This window comes from Prionailurus bengalensis, chromosome D4 (genome assembly GCF_016509475.1).
Source record: "Prionailurus bengalensis isolate Pbe53 chromosome D4, Fcat_Pben_1.1_paternal_pri, whole genome shotgun sequence".
Classification (NCBI taxonomy): Eukaryota; Metazoa; Chordata; class Mammalia; order Carnivora; family Felidae; genus Prionailurus; species Prionailurus bengalensis.
This window is the reverse complement of record NC_057359.1, coordinates 33,833,082-33,860,157: the sequence shown is the minus strand read 5'-3', so window position 1 is coordinate 33,860,157 and position 27,076 is coordinate 33,833,082. Positions and strand designations below refer to the sequence as shown.

At 38.0% G+C, this 27,076-nt stretch overlaps 1 protein-coding gene across 43 annotated transcripts in view; it reads left to right on the top strand.

Annotated features, from left to right (window-relative positions):
- The window catches only part of PTPRD (protein tyrosine phosphatase receptor type D), a 2,207,515-nt gene that overhangs the window by 2,144,642 nt on the left and 35,797 nt on the right, over window positions 1–27,076 (top strand). For all 43 annotated transcript variants that reach the window (XM_043566630.1, XM_043566632.1, XM_043566635.1 and 40 more), the window contains 2 exons: window positions 10,928–11,047; window positions 11,558–11,712. In XM_043566630.1, the coding sequence (XP_043422565.1) occupies window positions 10,928–11,047; window positions 11,558–11,712 (275 nt within the window). The remainder of the gene's footprint in view (window positions 1–10,927; window positions 11,048–11,557; window positions 11,713–27,076) is intronic.

Here is a 27,076-nt window from a genome sequence, read left to right as displayed (position 1 = left end):
AGGATGCCACTATCAGAGAGAAGGGAATTATACAACACAGTCCCAAGTAGAGGTGCCTTGCAGTCAAATGTCTGGGTTTAGCTCCCAGATGTAGTGCTTACTAGGTATGTGACAATGCACACATTACTAGGACCCCTGAAAGTTTCGTTTCTCCTTTTTATATTACAGAGAAGGATTATTGTAGGTATTGACCAAGATAAGGACTATAACAAGGTGTCTCAGTGAGTCTCAGGTGTTAGTGTTTGGTTGAGACAGAGAGCTGGCTACTGTTGAAAGTGCTGCTATAAATATCGGAGTACAAGTGCCCCTATGCATCAGCACTCCTGTATCCCTTGTGTAAATTCCTAGCAGTGCTATTGCTGGGTCATAGGGTAGATCTATTTTTAATTTTTTGAGGAACCTCCACACTGTTTTCCAGAGTGGCTGCACCAGTTTGCATTCCCACCAACAGTGCAAGAGAGTTCCCATTTCTCCACATCCTCTCCAGCATCTATAGTCTCCTGATTTGTTCATTTTAGCCACTCTGACTGGCGTGAGGTGGTATCTCAGTGTGGTTTTGATTTGTATTTTCCTGATGAGGAGCGACGTTGAGCATCTTTTCATGTGCCTGTTGGCCATCTGGATGTCTTCTTTAGAGAAGTGTCTATTCATGTTTTGTTTCCATTTCTTCACTGGATTATTTGTTTTTCAGGTGTGGAGTTTGGTGAGTTCTTTACAGATTTTGGATACAAGCCCTTTGTCTGATATGTCATTTCCAAATATCTTTTCCCATTCCGTTGGAGCCTAAATGTCCATTAACTGATGAATGGATAAAGAAATTGTGGTTTATATACACAACGGAATACTACTTGGCAATGAGAAAGAATGAAATATGGCCTTTTGTAGCAATGTGGATGGAACTGGAGAGTGTTATCCTAAGTGAAATAAGTCATACAGAGGAAGACAGATGCCATATGTTTTCACTCTTATGTGGATCCTGAGAAACTTAACAAGAGACCATGGGGGAGGGGAAGGAAAAAAAAAAAGTTAGAGAGGGAGAGAGCCAAACCGTAAGAGACTCTTAAAAACTGAGAATAAACTGAGGGTTGATGGGGGGGGGGGGGAGACATTGAGGAGGGCACCTGTTGGGATGAGCACTGGGTGTTGTATGGAAACCAATTTGCCAATAAACATCATATTAAAGAGAGAGAGAGAGAGAGAGAGAGAGAGAGAGAACTGGGAGTCTATACCAAAACAACCTCAGTTTCTCCTAAAGCCACTCTCAAATAATTCAATTTTTGTTCCCAAATGCAATGAGTTTGTTCCTCTGTGGCTGACAATGAATCCTGACCAGCCTCATAGAGTCGGTCACTGCTCATGATGAATTCTGCCCACCGTTCCCAGTGGGAACCCATGTGGTGTGGTCAAGCATAGCTCAGTACATGGGAGTCTTTTGCAGTTGCTTTTCTCAGAACAGGATCTCCAGAATGGAAACGCTGTTGGAGGGAACTTTGTTAATCAGTCTGCACATGGACCACAAGGACATTCTGGCTGTGACTTCCATTGTGGCCATATCTTGAAGCAATACAATATGAAAATAATACTATCTACATGAATCACATGCAGTAATAATTGTCACTAAAGATAATAGATTCTTGATACCACATTTCCTTTTGATTCAGTTTTGCATTACCCCTCCCCATTCTTATTTGTTTGAAGATGCCAGGGAATTCTTCCCTTAGCACCTGTCTCCTGTGTTTTCTAGCTTAGTGCTTTGCCTTGTCACTCAGGCCTGTGGATGGTAAAGCAGCAGCTTCTAACCTTTGCCAAGTTCGAATAGCTCACTCACACAAAAGGCTCCTGGGTTCATTAGCATTTGTTAGAAGTTTCAGTGGCCTTTTGTTAGAGAACTGACCATTCTTAGCATTTCATTGGCTAAAGAAGCCCTTCCAAGTGTGAGGTATGACTTAGAACTTAAACTGGTCTTTTGGAAACCTAAATTCTTTGATTTTCAGGTGTAGTTCCTCCCCCTCAAATGTGGCTTTGCAATAATCCTAAACTTCACTGAGAAGACTGGATAGTGTATGCATTCGTTTGTATATATAAAGAAAGGAAACAAAATATAAGACTAAAAACTAGAGATTTTGAAAGTAAAGTACAATTGATGCCTGAAAACACGCAGATCAGTTTAAAGCTTTGTAGAATGTGCTGTGTGACATGAGATACTGTTAGTGGGTCTTTTTTTACAATTTCCATCTTTTTTTGCCAAATCCTCTCAAGTTCTGCATAGTTCACTGGTTCTGCAGAGAGTCATTCTCTCGTGCCCTAGAATGTGGTCTCTAATTGTTTCCATGTTTCATAACATGCCAGTAAGCACATGAATTGGTTTGGGCAACCACATGGAGGGAAGAAAAAGTTTGGAAAAAATGAAGCACTGGTAGAAAAGTAAAATGTATACAGCTGGTATTTCCACTCCAAGGGTGTTATTTGTGGGCAACTAGGACACATGGTTGGCAGCCTTGCTTGAACCCCTGGAGTCTCCAAGGTAGGATTTGCCAAGGTGATTCCTGGCCCAGAAGCCTCTGTTATTTAGTGGTGATTGTCCTTCCCTACCCCCCCCCCCCCCCCCCGACCCCTTCATCTATTTGCCTTTGGCTGTTTCTCTTGTACTTTGTTTCACTTCCTGAGGAAATCAAGATGGAGGGAATGTGTAAGCCTCATGCTTAACAAATTCTTGAGCAGCTTTGATTAGTGTTACAAGTTGAAAGAGGTTAACCAAGGTTAAGGGATATGTGGCTTTCTCTTGTCCTCACCAGTCTTCCCTTATCACTGCTCCTGTTTGATGCTCTGTTGTCTTACAAGGTTTATGGTGGGAGTTGAATCACTTAAAGTGCTGTTATTGTAATGGTACTTAGTGCTATAAATGTTGAGGATTAGGAGTGAAATTTTGACCCTTCACAAAGGGGACATGATTTGAACTGGGCCACATTGATTTGTAGTATAGGCATATAGTTAGAAGTGAAGAAGTCTACTTTGTTTTCCAGACTAACTAAATCCCATCTTCTGTCCCCAAATAGAAAATCATGCATCCAAGTCAATGATATCCATTGCTGGAGCAAATCAAATGTTTTGTGCATCAGGATTTTAGTTTATCTTAGGCCATAGCATGGGAAGTTCCCTGCTCTACTAAAATTTGTTGTTTGTGGTCATGAATGGAGGTGATACTATCCAGGCCTAAAGGGTGGGCTGGTTTTAAGTATATTGTGTTACTAGTTTAGGCAAGTACATAGACTTGACATGTGACAGGTGGAACACTTCTTTTTTTAATTTTTTTAACGTTTATTTATTTTTGAGAGACAGAGACAGAGTGTGAGTGGGAGAGGGGCAGAGAGAGAGAGAGCAGTCTTCAGGCTCTGAGCTGTCAGCACAGAGCCCTACGCAGGGCTCAAACTCATGAACCATGAGATCATGACCTGAGCCAAAATCGGCCACTTAACTGACTGAGTCACCCAGGTGCCCCTACGTGTGGAGCACTTCTGACCTAATGATCACTCCCTCCACTTCTGAAGTCCTCCCCGGCCCTTGAATATCACCTTAATATACTTCCCCAACAGAGACTGAAGGTAAGATAGAGACATGTTCATGTTTGGTTCTGTAGCCAAGAGGGGCAATTCTGGGCAAAAAAGGAGATTCTGATAAAATATTTTCTTGTTTTCCTATAAAACAAATCTTGAGATTCTTTTCAGATTGTGAGGTCCTTTTGGGTTAGAAGTTGGCAGAATCCCGTTGAAGATTATAAATGGCAGTGTTACTGTTTTCATTGCCGTTATCGGTTTTGGAAGGCCGGGGCTTGGCCAGCAGCAGACTAATTCTTGGCCCCTCTGGTTTGTCAAGGTTCGGTAAGTTTAATGGAGAGCAAATGCTTTCCAAATGCCAGGTCTGTGTCTTTTTCCAAACAGAACTGGAAGCGCCGAAGGCCTTGAACATTTAATTTCTCAAACTGCAGCTGAAAGCGCTGCCTATCTAGGGCAACAGAAACTGTTTTTCCTTAAGCAACTGTAGAAACGGCAGCACAAACATTGCCTTTGGAGTCTGTGTGATATATGGGATTGTTTTTGAAAAGTGGTGGATACTTAATGTAAATAGGACACTGGCAACAAAAAGAATGATGCTCACATTGGCAACCTAAAGGATGTTTGGGTCCTTATCTAGCAAGTTCCACACTCTTGGTTTTCTCTTGTCAACAGACACAATGTCAGATAAAAGACAAAGAATCCACCAATTTCTTACCATTTGTTAGCTTCTTGGATTTTCTGCCTTCTTTCCCCACCCCCATCTCCTCTGTTCAGAATGGCAGCCTACCCATTCTAACTCAAAACAAACATTCCTGTGAAAGTGAATTAGAGGCATCATGGCCTAGGAAAGAGCTGGAGGGGGGGGTGTGACGGAGAGCAGGGGATGCAATTTTTCTCTTGGTGACTTTGTGCAAGGTCCCTCTCCTTCTCCACATTCATGTTTTCAGCACTCTCAGGCTGGATGAGGTCATTTCTAAAATTTTAAGAAGTGTGGATTAATCGTGTGTTCAGGCAAAGCTGAGGTTCAGTTGGTATGCACCAGTATAATTGTACTGGCTGGTAAAATGCTAAAAGGTATTGATACTACTGGGTTACAGAAATTACCTTTTCACTGAAACTTTAAGTCCCCTAATTATATTTCTCAATGGCAGAGACACAGGAGTGTTGCCAGGCCACAGGCAGCCACTGAGCAGATGCAGGCAGACGCAGAAGTGACAGTAGGGCTATGTAGAGCACCTAACTGCTGCCAGGTGTGATTGGGGCTGAGGTGCAAACTCTAAGGGCCACATGTGTAGGAAGAACTGACATCCAAGTGCTACCTTGCCATAACAAGGGGATGCTTCACAAAGTTTTCCTCTGGTTACAACAAAGTGCCAGAAACTTAAGATGTAATGACTGTCAGTTTAATGGGGAAGTCATTAGAATAGTTTAGTGCAGCTCCCCTTATGAACTTCTGGGAGACCCTGGAAGACATTGTCTTCGTCTGTTCAGGCTGCTGTAGCAGAATGGTGTAGACTCGGTGGCTTATAAACAACAGAAGTCTACTTCTCACAGTTCTGGAAGCTGGGAAGTATAAGATCAAGAAGACGGTAGATTTGAGATCTAGTGAGGCTCTGCTTCCAGGTTCACAACAAACTGTCTTCCTGTTGTACCCCCACATGGTGGAAGGAGTCAGGGAGCTCTCAGGAGTGTCTGTTATAAAGCATGAAGCCTATTCATGAGGGCTCCACTCTAGACACAATCGCTTCCCAAAAGTCCCAGCTCCTCATACCATCCCACTGGGATTAAATTTCTACCTGTGAATTTTTGGGGGGACAAAATATTTAGACTACAGAACACATCAAACAAAAGGAAATGTCAATTTTTTGAATTAATACATGGTTTGGAAAGTCTTTGAATGGTTCAGTGATCTGATAAGCAGTTTTACAGTGAATAATTTGGTTCATTTAGAGAATAATATTTTTCAACTTTCTGGTTGAAGTTTTTCACTGCACTGGTAGTCAAATGCTTTAATATTACTCTCATTTCAGATATTCTGTTGCCTTTGATCTCCACTAAATAGTGGTCAGTAAAGAGAAAATGAAAAGGGGAAATATACAAACCAGACTACCGTTTTGCCACTCGAAAATAGATATGGCCAAGTGTTTATTGAGTGAAGAGAATGACATTATCACTCAAAGAGAATAGAATCACTGAGATGATCACTGTACTTATTTTGGAAAATCAAGTATTGAAGCTGGTCTTTAAAACTGTTAAGAGGGGCGCCTGGGTGGCTCAGTCGGTTAAGCGTCCGACTTCAGCTCAGGTCACGATCTCGCCGTCCGTGAGTTCGAGCCCCGCGTTGGGCTCTGGGCTGATGGCTCAGAGCCTGGAGCCTGCTTCTGATTCTGTGTCTCCCTCTCTCTCTGCCCCTCCCCTGTTCATGCTCTGTCTCTCTCTGTCCAAAAATAAATAAATGTTAAAAAAATAAAAAATAAAATAAAACTGTTAAGAGACATATTATAACCTATGGAAATAAACAGTTCAGCATATAATTTATCCACCCACTGAAATATATCCTAAAAATTATCTGAAACTTCCTTTTATTACATTGTCCCTTATTAAATGTGTATTAACGAGTGTATATTGACATTTCTTTATTCCCAATACCAAATTTGATTTGTATTATCTAATGTCAGCATACTATCTATCCACTCCTTATAGAAGGTTCCTCTGCCCAAACATAGTAGATACTAATTTTTAGTTACTTTCAGCAAAAGTTATGCTTTCCTGTGTATCATTTATTGTCTATTCTAAGTCCTTTTTTGGCTAAAAAATCTTGTCATAGGCAGGCTTTTCAAAATACCATATAGCAAGTGGATTTTGCATCGGTGGGATGCTGGGACCCTTTGGAGTTATTGGTTTGTTATATTTGGAATTCTGATGCTTTGACATGCTGACGTGCTCAATGAGTCTTTGTTAAACTGAAAGGTTTTGCTTTCTGGAAGTTTTGGGCAATTTAAAAATAAGCCAACGTAGACCATAGTATAGTTGATTATAAAGTTGGCTTCCAGTTGTTGAGTGTATGTGACAGGCACTTCCAAGATAAGCCATATGGAAGTAAAAATGGAACTAGAAAGAAAGGATTTCCCTGAAGCACAGTCAGCAGACCTACTGGATCAAATCCTAGGCAATATTTCCAATGACAAATATTTCTTTTGAATACATTTAAATGGTTTATCGTTCCATCAACTTGCTTTTAATAGGTTGCCATGAAAGAAGGGATATGCATTAATTCCATAGCATGCATTTAGTGATGGTCAACCTGTTCTTTGCATAATTATGGAGACATGAAGCTACCACAGAAGAGTTATAATCACTTTGTGATAATAAAAAGAGTTCTTTCCCCCAAATTTAGCCAGAAATCTGAACTGTCTTACTTAGTTTAGGCTTCAAAGTGAGTTACTGGATGAGCCTGCCTGACAGGTTCTGCTTCTGTCCTTTTTCACCTCTGACACTAACACATTCTCTTCTCACAGCTGACTAGGGCCCAGGTAGAGTAAGGGAGTTAATAGGAAATCTCACAGCTATGTATTTGAAGAACCAGCAGATGTAAGCATACCCCTGTATTTAGTCAGTAAGGCTGATGGATTGGGGGCAGGACTGCACTCATTTCACTTTGGTGTCCCCACAGTTGCTAAGACCTTGCCTTCCACTTGGAGAATCAGCTGGGGTTAATAACATGTTTATTTTTTTTCACATATAAAATGGTTACGTTTTTGGGGCGCCTGGGTGGCGCAGTCGGTTAAGCGTCCGACTTCAGCCAGGTCACGATCTCGCGGTCCGTGAGTTCGAGCTCCGCGCCAGGTTCTGGGCTGATGGCTCAGAGCCTGGAGCCTGTTTCCGATTCTGTGACTCCCTCTCTCTCTGCCCCTCTCCCGTTCATGCTCTGTCTCTCTCTGTCCCAAAAATAAATAAACGTTGAAAAAAAAATTAAAATGGTTACGTTTTTTGTAAAAACAACCATAAAAGTTGAGAACATAATCTAACTGATAATTAATAATATCTGTTGCCTGTTGAATGCCTATTGTGTTTAGAGTTTTAGGTGCATGGTTTTTGAGCCTTATGCTAGCCCTGTTGTGTGGAGATATTGTACCTATTTAACAGATAAGGCTGCTGGACTTGGGTCCTGAAAATAGAGAAGCAGCTTACTGGCCATCCAGTTAGACTCCCCAGCCTTCTGTGCATCAGTCCTAAAGATCACTTACAGTCCGTCATTTCAGAATCACATAGGAAAAGACAAGCACCAGAATTTATGTTCAGGAGCTGATGCCTTCTAGTTCTTAGATGTTCAGAGGGGAGCAACCTATACTGGGCTCTGTGCATAAAGCCTGAAAGTGGTGACTCTCTAGAAATACCTTATGAGATTTTCTCCTGGGGAGTGGGGTGGTGGAGGGAGGGGCAGTTGTCAAAGTAAAACATTTCAGGAGAGGATGGAGCTAGTGCATTTCCAGTAGCTAATTAGGAAAAAAAAATACATTTCTAATTGTTTTCTTGGGTCCTTTTTTTCCCTCACTACACTTTTCAATTACTTTCTAATGTTGAAATCAGAAATTATTTGTTTAGTGTATGACTAAAAATGAAGGACTTAAGAGAATGTCCATAAATCTAAAGCCTTAAATATAGTCCTTAGAAATCAGCTGAAACCATGAAGACCACTCAGAAAATATGGGGGATAAGAGTTCCAAGTTCTTACTAATGAAGGGGACAGTGTATTGCTATAGCTGTTCTGAGAGGCTTTAATCCTGCTGCTGAGACCATATGTATGCATGTGTACATACACTAAAATATTTACTTTTTTATAAACTGCCTTTGTGAAATATTTCTTGAGAGAAAACAGCAATGTTTAAATATATTTGCTTTTTAAAAATTGCTCCATTTTTCTGCCATTGAGTTTGAAACATTTTAGAGAGTAAGATTCAAGTACGTTATTTAAAATGAATACAAAAGTTTTCTTTCCTTCTTTTAGCTAAAAATGTTCATAACATTCACTCCTTATAGTAATGTCTTCTGGTATTTTTTTTTTCTAAAAGAGTCAGAGTCTAAGTCAGTGATAGTTGCAGTGTTAAACTTATTACTGGAAGTATGAGAATGATTAGTTGTAAGTTCAGTTTTTCCTGTGTCTTAGGGATAGAGTGGAGCTGTAGATGGAAAATCAGTAAATAACGGAACAATTTTTCCAGAGGTCACATAAAAGCTGGCTCTTGGTTATTTCCTTCATTTCCTTTGTCTTATCTCACCAAAAGGTCTGATGGTAATCAGTTCCCAGCTTTGAAATACAATTGCATTGAATTTGGTTTAGTGCATTGTACTGACTTTATAGATCATTTCATTGTATTAACCTCTTGTTTTTGTGTCTGTCATAGCGATATTTGTCTTTGTGGGATTTGACTTGTTGGTTTTGATTTGAAAGGGTTGCCATCCCACTGAAACTGTTAAATAATGAGTTTCTCTCTTCATTTTTTAACTCAACACATTGCTGGCATCCTCTCCAGTGTTGCAGTAAGAGGTCTCCAAAGTTACTTTGCCCGTTGTAGTGAGACATCAACTTGACATCTATTTTATGGTTTAAAACAGAGCCTTTGGCTTAATGTTTGTGATTTTTCTTTTCCATCTGAATCCTGGCTACTTAAGTAGTTAGTATTGGCTCTATTCAGGTAGTATCCTTTGCGAATTCATCCACATACAACTTAGGTTTTAATGGACGGTCAGAGAACATATGGAGGTACTCAGTTGGGGTCATGCTACACAATGTTCTCCGTAAAGAAGTGTCTTTCCCTTGTGTTGTTGTTCTTAAGTTAGAACACATAATAGAAATATAAACATAGAAGAATATAGTATGTACCTAGGAAATTTGTAAGTATCTTTTAAAAATCCTATTAAGACATAATTGCCCATCTTAGTGTGAACCACTCTTGCTTGTTTTTGTTGTTTGTTTGTTTTTAATAAAATATGTAATGTTTGTGTGATCTCACCATTGAAATAAAGACACAGGAGTCAAGCCTTGTGAAATCAATCTCGACCTTACCATGTAACTGTACATTAAAGTGGGGTTTTCCCCCTTTTTGTTGGCTAGGTAATTTGATAGAGAATAAAACTTCTGCCTTTTTAGAAGGTCCAGTATCTAGATAGAAGGAGCCTGAGTCCTTTGAGCAACAGATGCTGCATCTGGGAAACAGAAAATTACAATATTATTCACAGAATGCTACTAATATTTATATTCAACATAAAAGCAAATAATTATCTAGCAATTCTATTTACTGGACCAAAAAATTCTAGTGTCTATGATGATAATGCCTCATTGCTTTTGTTTAAATCCAGAGATTATGACTTTCGAATCTTTCTTTTTCAAGGTGTGCTTTCCTAATATAAAATGGGACTAGATTTCTTTACCTAGAGAAATGCATTTCAGTGAAGAATTACCCCCACATTTTCTTTTAATCTGAGATAGAATGGGTAAACATGTTCTTATCTATGACCTTACTAGAAAATATAGTGTTGTGTTTATCATTTATGCTTTTTAATACCCAAAGTACACATTCAGTAAGTTGAAACACATTCCAGACTTTGAATTCATTATTTTTTGTTGCATGTTGAACTAATTGGCTTGAATACTTTTATGTGCTTCTGTTCAACTCCACATACAAATTGTATTCATCTGAAATGTATGAATTTTAAATTATTTAAACTTTATACTGCTAGTGTATGACCCTCTGAGACTTTTTAAAGAACACACAGCTCTTTTCCCTCTAGACATTACAGATTTAATTTGTTTTAGATACGAAGCCATTTATCTTGTATTTTTAAAAATGCTATGTTGTTTATTATGCTTTGATAGATTCACAAATTATTTCTACTTTTCTTTAAACAAATGTATTTGGAAATTGTGATAGTTCAAGATGAAATACCTTGTGCCTTTTAAGCCTTGATGGATGAACACTAACTATCCCACCATGTCATTTAAATGGCTGAGCATAATCTTCCTGATGCGGTCCATAATATATATCCCAGAACAAATTTGTGTTTTCTTTTCAAGTACTCTAAAATTTCAAATACCTCTTTCCTTATTTTACTCAGCAACAATCTGCAATTTATTTTTCTCCAGGAAAATTGAATCTGTTACTGCTTAGTATTCCTACCAGTTTGAAAAATGTGGTTTATATTGGCATCAGAGCAGTAATTTACATATATTGGGATAACAGGAATGCGTGCCAGAAAAAGATCAACATAAAATGAAATGCAAAAAAGCTGTTTTTCTTCAACAGCAACTCAGAGTGAAGCTAATAGAGAAATTGATGAACATCTGCCCTGAATGTGTCACTTGTTTCTTCTAGGTGAAGTGTGACCAGTATTGGCCCAGTAGAGGCACAGAAACCCACGGGCTGGTCCAGGTGACACTACTTGATACCGTGGAACTGGCCACGTATTGTGTTCGAACATTTGCACTTTACAAGGTTTGCCTTCCCCCCCCCCCCCGCTTTCCTCTTTCCATTATTTAAAGAAAGCGTCTTTTGAGAAATCAAATATCTTATGACTTTGCTTAAATCTTGATTCCACTGGCAACAGTGAACAATGAAATAATTCTTCCATTATCGCTCAGCAACTTTTCTCTTTGTCCAGCGATCTATCAGTAAATATGGAACTCTCACTCTGAGCAGAAGTGTTGGCAAATGAAGAATAGAAGAACTAGTTCTTTCTGTAAAAATAACAGGAGCATTCCTGATAGTTAAACCTGGAAAATGTAATGCTTCTCACCTAAGAATTTTTATCTTCCTGAGCAAATAGTTGTCATTTACAAATAGCTTGACATTGATATCTCCAAGGAGTGTGTCTTCCCAAAGGTCATATGGTAGGGGGAAGGGATTAAGATAGCACATTTTCACATTACCTCTACCCTGTTATTACCCATCATTGCAACCTGAGGACAGGAAAACAGAATCTCACCTTGTCTTCCTACTTCACAGAATGGGTCAAGTGAGAAGAGAGAAGTGAGACAATTCCAGTTCACTGCCTGGCCTGATCATGGCGTTCCAGAACACCCTACACCTTTTCTAGCTTTCTTACGCAGAGTCAAAACCTGTAACCCTCCTGATGCAGGCCCTATGGTTGTGCACTGCAGGTAAGAACCACTGAGAGCATTTGTGTTTCTCACAGAAGGTTTGCAAGGAAACAAAAAGTTTCTCATCGGATATTCTCTTTCCAAATTCTTGATACTCTGGGATAGTAGATGTCTCTATAAATAACACAGGGGGTCTTTTGTTTTTGGTCAAATGAAGCCTATGCTAACATGAATAAACAGAATTTGATACAGATGAATATTACCCTTTGGAGATAATAAGCAACTGTGATTCATGCTATTTTCTCTTTGGAGCAAAGGTAAATAATTGTATGAAACAGAAAAGAATTAAGAATCAATCTTGTAATATCATTCAAGTTTCATCTGTGTGAGGGGATATTCTTTAAAATGTAGGTAGGTAGGTAGATGAAGTGCTTGACAAGTTCTTGTGACCTGGGATGGTACAACCTTTTTACTATTTATAGGAAAAAAAAATGCTGAACAAAATAATACTATAAATATAAAAGCTTTTAGCTAGAGTGTCTTATTGCTTAAAGATACCTTCTACATATTAATATTATCAAGTCACATATAGAAAATATACTAATTTGAGTTTTACAAATTTATTTAACATAATATATACAAAGACCTATTTTTTGGAAGAATTTATTTTATGTACTTGGAGGTAATGAGTGTGCATTTCTTTTGAAATTTTGTATACTTTATTATTATTTTTTACTTAATTCTAACATTCTCTGTATCACCACTTATCTTCTACTATATATGTGATTTTACATTTAAATGATTTCTTTTTTAAAAATTTTAATTATTTTGGGGCTTCTGGGTGGCTAGGTAGGTTGGGCGGCCGACTTCGCCTCAGGCCATGATCTCACAGTCCATGAGTTCTAGCCCTGCGTCAAACTCTGTGCTGACAGCTCGGAGCCTGGAGCCTGCTTCAGATTCTGTGTCTCCCTCTCTCTGACCCTCCCCGTTCATTCTCTGTCTCTCCCTGTCTCAAAAATAAACAAACATTAAAAAAAATTTAAGTTAAAAAAAAATTAACTATTTTTATAGAAGAGGGAGGGGCAGGAAGAGAGGGAGAAAGAGAATCCTAATCAGGCTCCATGCTGTCAGTGTGAAGCCTGATGTGGGCCTTGAACTCACAAACCCTGAGATCATGACCTGAGCTGAAACCAAGAGTCAGATGCTTAACTGACTGAGCCACCCAGGCACCCCAACTACATATTACTATATAAAATCCATAATACTACTATATAATCTATAATAATTCTTTGTAATCTGGGTGATTCAAATATGAGAGAATATGGCTCCTTGCACAGACAAGTAAAATTGCAGTGGGAAGTATATAAAAAAAGAAAGAAAGCACCTATCATAAACCACTTCTGTTGTGACTTAATAGTATAATTCTTTCACATCCTATATTATATTTAAGTATAATACAGTAAGTAGATCTTATAAGTGACATCTGTTTTTACACAACATGGGGACAATACCTAGAACAGAATAACCGCAATAAAATTCACCTAACCCATGATACCGTGGTCATTGTTACACAGTGGCCTAGCAGGTTTTGAACAAGATGAAGTTGTTTTTCTCTTTCCCAGCAATTTTTCCCCAACAAAAACTAATAACACCACATTATGTTTATAGAGCATTTTACAAATTCCAAAGCACTCTCCCATGGTTTATTGTGTTTGATGTCATTACCAGTATGTCGGATCAAGAGAAGAGCGTAGAAGAGAGGCTACAGGGTTTGGCCCAAGTACTGCAGCTAGGAAGCCAGACAGAGTCCCACTCATGTCTTATAATCTAGTACTTGCTCCTCTGGACCTGACACCATGTTGCAGTGTTTCGCATGATTCTGAAACACTACAAAATATTTTTATTAATTTGAGCAAATGCTTTTGCCTCACGACAGCAGACTTCTGGTTTTCCTGCCTGTTGGTTTCAGCAGGCACTAGTGTGACCAGTCTCTATACTCTGTTATACATACTTCTTTGTAGACCTCAAAGAGCCATTGTGCCTGGTGACATGGTGCATCTGCTTGGCACCAGCTCGACTTGATTTTAAAGATCATGTATGAAATGTTTCCTGATGGATTTTGGCCACAGGATAGGGAAACAGAAAGTTTGGGGTCACTGAAGAAAATTGCTCTCATATGCCTAATATATTTCATGCAAATATATATATATATATATATATATATATATACACACACACACACAGATGTATACACAAGCACATACACACACACACACATATACATATATATACATATACATGTGTGTGTATATATGTATATATGTATATGTGTATATATATGTATATATGTATATATATACACACACATACACAAACATAATAGGAATAAAATTTAGGGGAAGCAAACTTGGAAGTTTTCACAAAACATTGTATTTGCATTACAGTTTGAAATATAGCATTTTCCCTCTCTCAAAACATGCTTTCAATTTCTGTAAATTAAAGGATAAATTTGGTTGATTGATTATTTAAAAATGCAATTTGTCTTCTGTCGATCATAACCAAGGTATAATGCTTTATGTTGGATACTCAGTTGGATCCAAAAAGGTTTGCAGGCAAGTAAGAGAGATAATATGGATAGCTATAATGCTTTATTTTGAGAAAATACATACACCCCTCCACACACACACACACACACACACACACACACACCTATGTTATGTTAAGCCACCTGGACTCACCCCTGAAAGATACAAACAACTCCGGAGAAATAAGAAAACAAAGATGAATGTGCTGAGCTAATAGCTGTTGACATTTGAAAGTGCTGTGCCTGAGGCTCTGGAGAAGCTTTGTACGAAACAGAAAAATAGGTATATTGGTGAAAGAAATTTATTAGCAGCTTTGAAATAATGAGGGAAAGATGCAGCATGAACTAAAGCTCTGAGAAATGATCTTTGTTCACCCATGGGTTGTCTTATAAATCTGTGAGAAATCTTGGCCTCTTTATTTAGGAAAGGCCATGTTGCACACTGTTATAGTTGCAAAGCATCATGAATTCTTGACTTGGATACAGTGTATGTTTAAACTTGAGAGCACAGTTCTTCTGATGGAGTAGCAGAGAAAAATTACTACAGACAACAACTGCTTATGTGGGACCCAAGAAATGCTAGTTTATAAATCATCTCTAAGCAGGAAGGAACTTTGCAGAAAGCCACAACAGACAAGTCACAGAGGGATATTGATTACAGATATTGATTACAGAGGGATATTGATTTACATGATCATGTTGTAAATAATCACACAAATACTCTAGAATGTAAATACTGAATTTCATGTTGAGATTTCTCTCCTGATGGATTTGACATTTTTTCTCTGTAATGAAGAAGTAGTGACAAACTCAAACCCAAGCCTTCTGCCAAACAGATGCAATGAAAATGGAGGGGGTTTTAAATGAAGTCTGGTAGTAGACAAAAAACGGGGGGGGGGGGGAGGGGAAAGAAAGAGAGAAGATTCATATTTATCCAGTAGTTCTGTCTAGTAATCAATGTGCCAGGACTAAAAAGAGCTATTATGAATAAGAGAAATTCTAACAGTCAATAGTAAGAAAGAGGAGGATAGCCCAGTGTGGTAACCATAGATAAGGCCTTGGAAGGTCAAGAAGGATAGGGTCCACCTCATGCCTAGAAGAATGGTGCCACAAGCACAGAAAGACCAGCTCTAGTCATCAGTCAATTCATACAGAGCATATAAACTCAACATTAGCAGGGCACACTCTGGAGAGAAACTGCCTGGGTAAAATGCTGGATTGTTCACTGACGGGCTCTGTGCCTTTGAGCAACTTATTTCTTATCTGCTAGCCTCTATTTCTTCACCTGTAAATGGGTTAACACTCTCCATAACATCAAGAATTTAATTAAGGTTAAATGAAATGATATGAAATGATAAAACATTTAGGACAGTTTATAGTATGCAGAAGTATGAAATAATTTTAAATTATTGGTATATTACTGAGTAAGTTTAAATTTATATGTATATTTACAACTCAAGAGAAAATAATCAGCATTAACTTAAAAATAATCTATATGACTTGAGCCATGAGTAACCAGATGTTTATAAATATATAATATTTAATCAAATAGGTTTTTAAAAAATTATATATTTTCCACCATGGTAATTACAGCCAATTTTCCCCAGTGAAAGAGAACATGTTCTCATTTACTATGAGTTAAAATCATTTATTATAAGAAATACCTGTTCTTGACTACCTGAAAAACCATTGAATTCTTAAAAGGATACTGTTAAGGATACATAGAAATTAATATGGTGGTTCTTGATGCCTTCAAGGTAAAATTTGAGTTTAGCATTATGTTCCTGCCCCTTTATAATCTAGGCTGATGTCTCCCTCATGCCTCATTGTTCATTCTCTCAGCCACCTACCACTAGCTACACATTCCAAGTACTTTCATCTCTGGCTCTTGGTAAGTGATATTTATCCACTCTAGAAATTCACCTGTTCCTCTCTCTACCTGACGATGTTCAACCTTGTTTCATAATCCACCTCAAGTAGCACATGCCCTGCATTGCAAAGGTTGCAAACTGGCCTCAGATGATTTTGTTGACATCTGTGGTAATTTTTTTTATTTTAAACTTAAATTTTTAATTTAAGTGGAATGCACTATCCAGTTTTCTAAACCTTCCCTGTCCCTATTGTTTTACACACAGCTCAACTCATCCATTTACAGGGATTACTTCATATTATAAACATCTGACTTGAAACTCTGGAAAACCCTTTTAAGCTCATTCCTCATTCCTCTTCCCACAGAAAGAATTAAACAGTCTGTTCTCTGAACTCTCATAAAATAGGTTCATACTTAGCAAATTTAGCTATCTGTGTATGGATCATATATGCCTTGAAATCCCAGAGGGCATGGGCGATGGCTTATGAACATTTGTACCCACCTCTTACATCATAGTAGGTGCTCAATAATTGCTTTCTGAAGTTAATTGAATTCCATGTGGTGTTTTACAAATTTTTACAGAAGCATTAAGATCATTTCATGGCTGGACTATTTTTTGTTTTTTAACATGACTATACTTTTATCTCTTTATGTTGTGGTATTTTTATGAGAATTTAATTATTTTAAATTGCCTTTATCTTTCTCATACCTACTTCTAAGTCCCTTTTCCTACAACTCTTTCATGTCCTTTTTCACATGCTCTCCATTCCATGATTAAACATAGATATAGATCCCTGTTTTTAGCCATAATAATAAACATATTGAACCCTTAATGGACAACAAATAATCTTTCTTCTCAACTGGAGAGACCCTGTTCTAAGTGTTTCACATGTGTTATTGCTATTTCCTGCCAGTCATCCTCAAAGTTAGGAACCTTATTTTCGCATTCTACACAAGAGGAAACAGAGACCAACTTGTGGTCTCTAAGGAAGACCAACTTACTTGCCTGAGCACATGCGACTAGTCATAGCATAGCTACTGTGTGCCCAAGGTTGCCTGTTCCTATCGACCAGCCCTTAAATCACTTGGTGGTCTCTACCTTCTCATTTGGCCACCTGCTTGAAGGGCATTTCACTTTTTCAGCCTACCCTGATGACCTGGTCAGAATGAGCCACATTGCCATATTCTAGCCTTTATTTCACTCTTTATGTATCAAAGGTAATTTCTAGTTTGTGACACTCCTGTATCCCTTACTCATTTTAGACTAATCATAGTAGCTACCCATTACTGACCTATCACTGTTTTCCAAGTATCACTAAGCACTTAAGGAATTTCTCATTTAATCTACACACACACACACACACACACACACAGAATGTGTTTTATTTGTGAGAAGCATTAAGCACAGGGAGGTTGTAAATTTAGGCCCTATCTCAAAGCCCTTGACCTATTTATTCATCATAGTATCTGGTTCTGACTTTTCTTGTTGCAGAGACTACCTTAGTTCCTTACACTTATCTCCTTAATATATGTTTGCTGACTAAATGGTTGTCAGATGGATACTTACCATTAACTCTACATGTAGTACATGAACAGAGATATGCAATCTCCTTACTTATGAAATTTTATTTTTTTTAATGTTTAGTTATTTATTTTGACAGAGAGAGAGAGAGAGCACACTCACTGGGGTAGGGGAGGAAGGGGCAGAGAGAGAAGGAGAGAGACAGAATCCCAAGCAGGCTCCACACTGTCAGCATGGAGCCTGATGTGGGGATCAAACCCACAAACTATGAGATCATGACCTGAGCCAAAATCAGGACTTGGACGCTTAACCAACTGAGCCACCCAGGTGCCCCAAAATTTGATTTTGAAAGAAACTAAGGAGCATATCTTCCAACCTATTTATTAATCTTAGATTTTCATAGAGGTCATTTGTTACATTTCCTCATATTGTTTCACTCTTCTTAGAAAACAAAGAAGTTTTGTTCCCTTTTCTCCTCTTTTGAGCTTTGTTCTTTATGTGTTTTATAGAATTTGTGGTTTATACTTTACTAGTACCAAAAGGATATGACAACTGATTTTAATTTGCATCTTGTTAAGAATGAATAAAGTGGGATGAAGCCATAATTTCAGAGAGTCAGTTATAAACCCTTGACCCATGATACTCTGAGTCATGTTAACCCCTTGTAGGACCAAGGGAATACTTAATCTTCATAGAAGAAATGTATTTGTGAATAAATATGAAGGAGGGATAGACCAAGACCCCCTAAATTTGTCTTCTAAATGAAAAGATTTCAAGAAGAGGGGCGCCTGGGTGGCGCAGTCGGTTAAGCGTCCGACTTCAGCCAGGTCACGATCTCGCGGTCCGTGAGTTCGAGCCCCGTGCCAGGCTCTGGGCTGATGGCTCAGAGCCTGGAGCCTGTTTCCGATTCTGTGTCTCCCTCTCTCTCTGCCCCTCCCCCGTTCATGCTCTGTCTCTCTCTGTCCCAAAAAAATAAATAAACGTTGAAAAAAAATTAAAAAAAAAAAAAGAAAAGATTTCAAGAAGAGTCAAATAGACCAACTAAGGATAATTTAAATCTTGTACATCATAGAATCAGACCAGTCTTTAAAACTGGAAGGAATAGGAACTGAGGACTAGATATAGATCAATAACATACCAGAAGCGTCAATGGACTACTAGAGTGGCCTGATAAAAATCAAATGACAATGTGAAATTAGAAAGATTCATGAGATCTAATCTTTATAATACTTTTTTACTTTATAGGTGAAAGCACAACCAAGAAACTACTTAGGTTATATTTATAACATCGCCATTTACTTCTAATGTCAATCCAATATTGACAATAATAGCCTTTTCAAGGTAAAAAGGACTTGGAAAGTGTCACATATAAGCATAACAATAAAAGACCTTGTGAGCCAGAGGAGCTAAGAGTGCTGTGGAAAACTGTTTAATGCATGTTAACCATTCATTCTCAATTCCCTCCTTTATTTCCCCCAGTGTTCCATTCAAATATCTCTTTAGATCAAAGACCACAAGTATTGCCAAAGTATGTGATAGTTTTGAGATGCTGACAAGTGTGAACCATAGACCCATATTTTCCTTAAACCTGGGATTCATTTTCATGTATAAATTAAGTAATAAGAGAAGCTGGCCTTCTGTAGATGAAAGACTGGATTATTAAAATACCAGCATCTCTGGATAAGAAAATGGGTGGAATATACAAAATATGTTCTTATTTATGGAAACATTGTAAGGTGAGGAGAAGTAATTATACCACATGGAAACTACTGTGTAATTTCTGTTCTTATATACCAATAATTGTGCATAAAGAACAAACTCTTAATTTATTAAACAACATGGTGATACAAATCAGGAGGTCAGATCTTCAATAGGTTGATGGCACAATCCCATAAGAGAAAAATATCTTACTTTCAATGAAATAGTTTAAAAGTAATTGAACCCAAAGAAAATATTAAGAGGAGTGGCATAATGGCCCCAGTAGGTGTAAAATGTAAAACTCAGTCTGAAGGTGTTTGGAGCCCTGGGGGCAGTATTCTGACTGCCTGATGAAATGGAAAATTTGTTTGAAAAGACATAGATACAAAGGCAATAGAGGAGAGGTGAGACCAATATTATAAGTAACAACTAACTTCAATGTCATATGTCAGGGGTATATCATGAAAATCCCTGCAAGGGCAACGGAGAAACTATCTCCTTTCCATTCCTCTTCCATATCTAAGAATAGCAACCAAATTACATTTGTGTAAGAAAGTAGCCATTTACAGAGCATCTTTCCATTATGTTTGATTTAATTTTTACAACAAGAAGAGTAGGGGTGTATTATTACCATCTTCACTTTACAGATAAGGAAATTGAGACTCTTAGAAGTCAAATGACTTGCTGAAGACCACATACCCAACTAGAAAGTAGAAAAGTCTAGGTGAGAACCCATGTTTTATGATTCAAGGTCCTCCCCTCTTTGTCTACACCATACTGCCATTTTCTATTTTGCTCAATTTATGTTTTACAACTGAAAGCAAAACTGCCCATAGCCCACAACAGATACGGCTTTTAGCAGATCCAAAACTCCCTTTGGGGGCGGCATTAAATGGTAGACTTGAAAATCACTTGAAATCAGCTTACTAGATTACTTACTAGAAATCAAATCCCAACTGCCCTATTCGCTATGTGTGACCTTGGACAATTTATTTATCCTTTCTAAGCCTCAATTTCCTGACCTTTAAAGTGGGACTAATAGTAGTATGTCCCTCATAGCATTGTGTATAAAGATTAATATGATATATGAAAAGTGATAATTAGCCAGGTATTTGCCACATAGAAAGAAGTCAATAAATGTTTGTAGTAATTGATGTTTTCATCATTGTGTTTTACCCCACATAAAGTATGTGCTCATTTAAATTCTCTTATTTAAGGTTCTCTTACTATCAAACAACAAAGAGCCCTATCATATTTTCTGAAATGTGAGTTTGACTTCTGTGTAATTTGTAACATAGAAGAGTAAAAAACATATGCATGTATATATACATACATTAACCTAGGTGAGTGACAACCATTTAACACTTTAAATTTAATACTTTAAAAAACAGTCAATTATTATAGTAATTATTTCATTGCATTTTAAAAATCTTGTTAGAATAGATTGTTACTATGAGACAAGATTTTTCAAACTCAATGCTATTGATATTTGGGTCATATAATTTTTGTTGTGGGAGACTGTCCTGTGATTTAAAGGATTCTTATGAGGATCCCTGGTCTCTGCCCACCAGATGCCAGTAGCACGCCCCAAGAATTGTGACAATCAAAAATGTCTTCAGACATTGACAAATATCCCCTTGGGGGGAAATTCATGCCTGCATGAGAACCATTGCTACAGGGCAATGAAACTGATTTTTTATTATGCAGAATGTATGTATCTAAATGATAGCTCACCTCAAAGTTTTAAAGCTGGAAAAATGGTCTTTGAATGGCATCCTCATTTTATTTATTTTATTTTTTTTTTTACATTTATTTATTTTTGAGAAACAGAGTGAGACAAAGTGTGAGCGGAAGCGGGGGCGGGGTGGGGGGGGCAGAGAGAGAAGGAGACACAGAATCTGAAGCAGGCTCCAGGCTCTGAGCAAGTGGTCAGCACAGAGCCTGACGTGGGGCTCAAATCCACGAACTGTAAGATCATGACCTGAGCTGAAGTCAAACACTCAACCGACTGAGCCACCCAGGTGCCCTCATCCTCATTTTAAACAAGGAGAACTTCTTTATGAGACTTAACCTTGAGAATCACTTTTTAAAGCATACATTGAACTAGGCCCATTACTTGAAAAATCAGCCAACAATATCCCCTACCTTGATCACCAACCATACAAACCACAGACTTGGCTCTAGATGTCTCCTGACACTTAAAATAGTAAATAAATAAATAAATAAACCCACCTTCAACGACGAAGATGTGCCACCATTAGAGAATTCAAAAGAACAAGTGATAGGCTCTTAACTCTACTGCCAAAAAGGAGTTCCAAAAATACTTTTGCACGATGGTAGCAAATTAATGCATGAGTAATAAATCTTCAGTCTCCCAAGGTGGCTACTTCTAAGGGCCCTGGTCTTTGGGGTTGACAAGTGCTGGGGGGTTTTTTGCTAGGGTATCAGGCACATTGCTTCATATTCATGCTTGGTATGAATATCCAGCATTCTGGCAGTTTAAACAATAAGCCCTAGGAATGCCGTTAAGTGGCATATTATTTAGTGGCTGTCCCCTTTTATAGCATCTAGTGGAAGCCAAAGATAAAAGATTAGATGGATGGAGAAGTGAGACATGATGCTAGACTCCCTGCCCAAACCTAAAATCCCTTGCTCTTTGATTTTCAAGGGTATGTATTTCTGTGACAGCATGCTCTATTTTTAAATCAAATATTTTCCTGAATATAAGTTTTTTGTGAAAAAATTAAATAATTTTATTTATTTATTTATTTATTTATTTAATTTATTTTTGTACTCCTTCTTCCCAAGGAGCATGATCAGTCTCTCTCTCTTTTTCTCTCATTTCCCATCCCACCTCCCTCCATACCTCTTCCACAACCCAAAAAATCCTTCTCCACCTTTCAGTCCACCAAGAGAGGGTCAGTGGTTAAGACTTTATTGGTCCACAGTGGTGCTTGTAGCATCTATTGTTTGTGATATATCTAAATAGACTAGATGAGATGCGATAGGGTTAAACTGGATCTCTTCCATTTTGATGATAAAGGTTAAACAGCTATTTGCTCAAATTCCTTTTAACACTTGAAAGGATTTTGAGAGTTATGATTTTTTGAGAAAGAGTTTCTTTTCCATTTATCTAGTTTTCTTCATTTGTCTAAGTTTGACCTGGTTTTGAGCATTGAATCTTAAAAAAAAAAATGTATAATCATATTTCGGGTGCATCTGTATGCCTTAGGAATTGGTGACCTTTCTGAAATGGAGGGTATAGCTATCAGTTTAACCACCACTGCTTACAAATACTAACCCAAACTTACTGGCTTAAAACCACCACGGTCTGTTATTTATCATGGTTCTGTGGGCTGACTTGGGGCCGTGGCGACATCTTCTGCTGGTCTCTCCTGAGCTCTCTTTCACAGGAAGCTGGAAGCCCTTGGGAAAGCTAGTCTCTCCCACCCCCCACATGGCCTTGCATCCAGGTCTTGTGGTCTCAGGGTTCTGGGGATCAAAGGAGAATCTTACATGGCCTGTTGAGGCCAAGTTTTGTAAGTCACACACAATTACTTTCACAACATTCTCTTGCTCAAAGCAAGGCAGAAGCCAGCCCAGATTCAAAGGATAGTGAAACAGACTCCACCTCAGGATGAGAGAAGCAACAAATGATGCATCACTTCATTTATCCCAGCGCTAGGTTCTACATCACTGAACCTTATTTACTGAACGCATGGAGCTCTTCTCTCCACTCTTGTCAGCCTGGCTAAGTCCATAGTAAATTTTCCTCCTAAGGAGAAAAACCCCCAAGCCTGCCTAAAATACAGAGCAGGTTTTTGTTGGCATATAAAATGGGTTTTTAAAAAGTGGAGGAAAAGTCTTTGTGATTTGTTTTGTAACTGCTCCCTGATTCTTTTTCTGAAACATCCACTTCTGTGGTAGGAGAAACTTGTACTCTTTAATCCCATTTCATCCTATCTTGAATATTTTTTTTTTACATCTTCCTGTAATTTAGTAATTATTAGGGTTAATAGACTTCTTAAACCCCAAAACTCCAGGAATATGATTCATTCACAGTGAATCATATACCTAAAAGGGACATCTCAAGCTTCCCAGACAACTCCCCCTTCCCTCTCTCCTCTCTCTTTTTTCTCTCTCCCTCTCTGCCCTATTCCTCTCTGTCTCTCCCCTTCCCATTTCCTCTGTCTCTTTATTTTCAGGAATTAGAAAATGAAATGAGGCCCAAGGAGGTCATCAACTTTCCCATAGACTCTTGCTAGACTCAAACCTTCTGTTGGTCCAGTATTTTTCCCACATGATTATAGGCCTTTTAATTTTGGTCCAGTTAATTTGAATAAGGATTCCCTTAACATTTTCTAGCTGAATTAGAAAAATAGTAAGGAAGCACCTATGTAACAGCTGGAGATACCATGTTAGGAACTAAGATGGTCAGAATAGGTAATTTTGGTGCATTAGAGCCAATTAAATGTCACAGATCTTTAAGACCATGACTGATTAAAAGAAGGGCTGATGAGTACCTGGGCAGCAGCCTGAATGTGCTAGGCACCCAGGTGGTCAGCAAGGCTGGGCAGCAGAAACTGGTAGAGGGATGCCAAAGGGAGAAGGAGAGAATGTCAGCAATAAAACTCGTCCTACTTTTGCAGTGGTGCCTGGAGCTGTGATGGTGAAAAACATTCACGCCACTAAAAATGACTCTACATGCTGTCTTGGCAGCCCTTCCCTGGCTTGGATTGGTGGCCTTATGTATCTGCTGCTCCATTGGAGCTCCAGCCTGGCTGTGCCATGGCTGTAGCGTAGGCTCTTTAGTGGCCATATGCCTGGGAGGCTCATCATCCACAATTTCCTCATCCCAAGCTCCAGCCAAGTGCAGCAGATGCTATTGTTATCACTTCTATTGAATAAAGTAGGAAGCAAAGAGAGAAAGAAATTTGTCAATATTGTTTTTCTGCTGGAATCGAAATAAAAACTGTGTGTGGTATATTGTCTGATAGTAACCCTTGTGCCAAATCCCCATTTTCTGTAACACACTTACATGAGATAAGAATCTGCCCCTATATTTCTTAACATAATGTAAATGACCTTCTCCATTCTACTGTAAATGTGTTACAATTATAGCCATTCAGGCTTCTCAATTTAGATTTGTGCTGTTTCTTGCACTTGGAAACACTTTGCTTCTGACCATGCCATCTGTTGGAATCACTTACATTTCTTTCACACACTCACAGTGTTTGTTATATTCCCTAAATCTAGCTGTGCAAAACTCTGAAATCTTTTCTGTAAATAAACAAATGTTTAGCAAATATTTTTAAACCCTTTGCCTTAATAAGTAACATTAATAAGGTACGTTCGTGTTTCTAAAGTAGTACAGCTGCTGAGAGAATTTCTTGCAGAAATGTATGAAGTGACACCAAAATCAGAAGAGAATCTTGAAATAAATGCCTGCATATATAAATGGTTTCTGTGCTGAAGATAAACTAAATGATGATAAATTAAGCAAACAGAAAGTCTCTTTTTCGATATAGTACATACCTGAGGGGATGCAAGGAGGTCTTAGAACTCAACTAAGCCACTGGACCCCTCCCCTGTGTTATCCTATCAAACCTTTCCAGCCCAAAGAGCACACTCACTGATAACCCTGCAGAGTCCCATTGATTTACCCGTGTGTCTTACTGCTCTCCTCTTAGCAGCCTGGCTAGGTACACTAGGTGCATTTCTTCATGGGATGGAAGAAGAAAAGCAAAACCCCAAGTATAACCCAAAATACAGGTTAATTTGCCAATCTATGAAATAAGAAAGCAGAAGAAAATGCTGTTTAATACCTTCCAGAATTGCTACTTAATTTTGTGCCATCATCACCTTTTTTTTTTAATTTCCTGATTTTTTTTCCTTTTGGATCCATAACTACCCCCACATTTGTATGTAAGAGACGAGGGTTGAGTGCCTTTTCCTATGTGTACTTTTTCACCTCACTGCCATGGTCTCTAGCCATAAAAAGCAGGGCTAAGTGGGCAGAGCCTCCTTTTTGCCACCGAGGCTAGGTTGTTACCACGATGTGACCTATGTGTTGCCTGAATACAGATTGAGAATACTGTTTTTTTTTATTATACTGTACCTGGAGACTAAGCTCAAGTTAAATACTATATGTGAATATAGAAGGTAAATATATAAAAAGATGAAACCTCAGTAGGTCACAGTAGTCAGCCTTTAAACTTCATCAAGAGCCAAGATCATTAGATTTTAATGTGGACAAAGGAGGACCATGGATTGTTTCAAAATATGAGGCATGTTTCACATATGTCTTAGAACCCTAATAAAAATCCAACTTCCTGGAGTAATTTATACATAGTAGGTAATTTTCAAAATGCAAGGTAACAAATGAAGCTCCTAGATCTTAAAGCTTATATTGTAAGTGTGTGCTAATAAGAACTACTCTGAATTCCATGACTTTCATGCCATATTTGGCTTTCAAACTAAGAAATGAAAATTACATATATAAGAAATACTAGACTTCCCTAAAACTGTATTTTTGCAAATCACTTGCACAAATCTATTTCTCTAGGAAAAGATCTATTTCTCTAGGAAGGTGAAGAACAATCTGGACATTTGCCAAAAGCATCTTTCCTGCATGGGAAGACTACATAAATTTGGTAGATTAAAATTGTTCTTGATGATGATGATGATGATGATGATTAAAAATTTTGGTTTTATGAAAGCCAATAAGAAGTTTTCTCTAACTACCTTCAAATTCAGTCCCAATTTGGGTTCACAGGTGATCAGTCACTCTAGAAAAACAAATACTGTATGATCTCTCATGTGTGAAACTAAAACACACACACACACACAACAACAACAACAACAACAAGTTCATAGATAAGGAAAATAGACAGGTAATTGCCAGAAGCAGGGGATGGAGGCAATGGGATAAATGAGTGAAGTGTGTTGAAAGGTTAAAAAATAAATAAATAATAATAATTAATCAATTAAAAGTCTCACTTTGTCAACCTTAACCCAGCTCGAATTCTCATCAGTTAGGTGGAGAGTGTTGCTCAGTCCAGACTCTTACTACTTTCATTTGAAAAATCATAACCAATCATGTTGCAAACCACAAAATTCTTTATAACCTATGGTTAACATTCCATTCCTCTTTTGTGTGTCTGGAAATGATTGACTTGGCTTCAGACTATTTTCTGATGTACTACAGCCTGAAATTCATTTGTTATCTTGGTTCAATTAAACTCAAACTTATTGATTTGTAGGGCACAATAGTAAAGCCACAAGCTTAGCAATACCTTTTTTCAGAATTCAGAGAAAAGCTCTGTGAATGTAGTCAGTTAGAAGAGCTATGTATGTATGCCTTTTTTGATGTACTTATATTTCCTAAAAGCTTAGGAATAGAGACATTAAAAGAATTTGAAATGATACTTCTGCATGTAAGTCCTTTTCAGAGTGAATCTTCATGGCATATATAACATGCAAAGGTACAACAGTTCCTAGGATGAACACCATGCCTTTTGCTAAATTCTCTGCCTACATTTCCATATAGATAATCTCATCAGGTAGCACTTCTGTAATTATCACTAATGTCCACAGTCTCTTTTTAAAACTGCATAATATCACAGTTTGGCTATGACATAACAAACTTAGATCTGATATCAGCTATTGGAACTCCATTAATGGTTCTAAACAACATCATCTTTGTTATTTTTCCCCCTTGGGGACCCTGCATTTGGAAAGAGCTTTATTT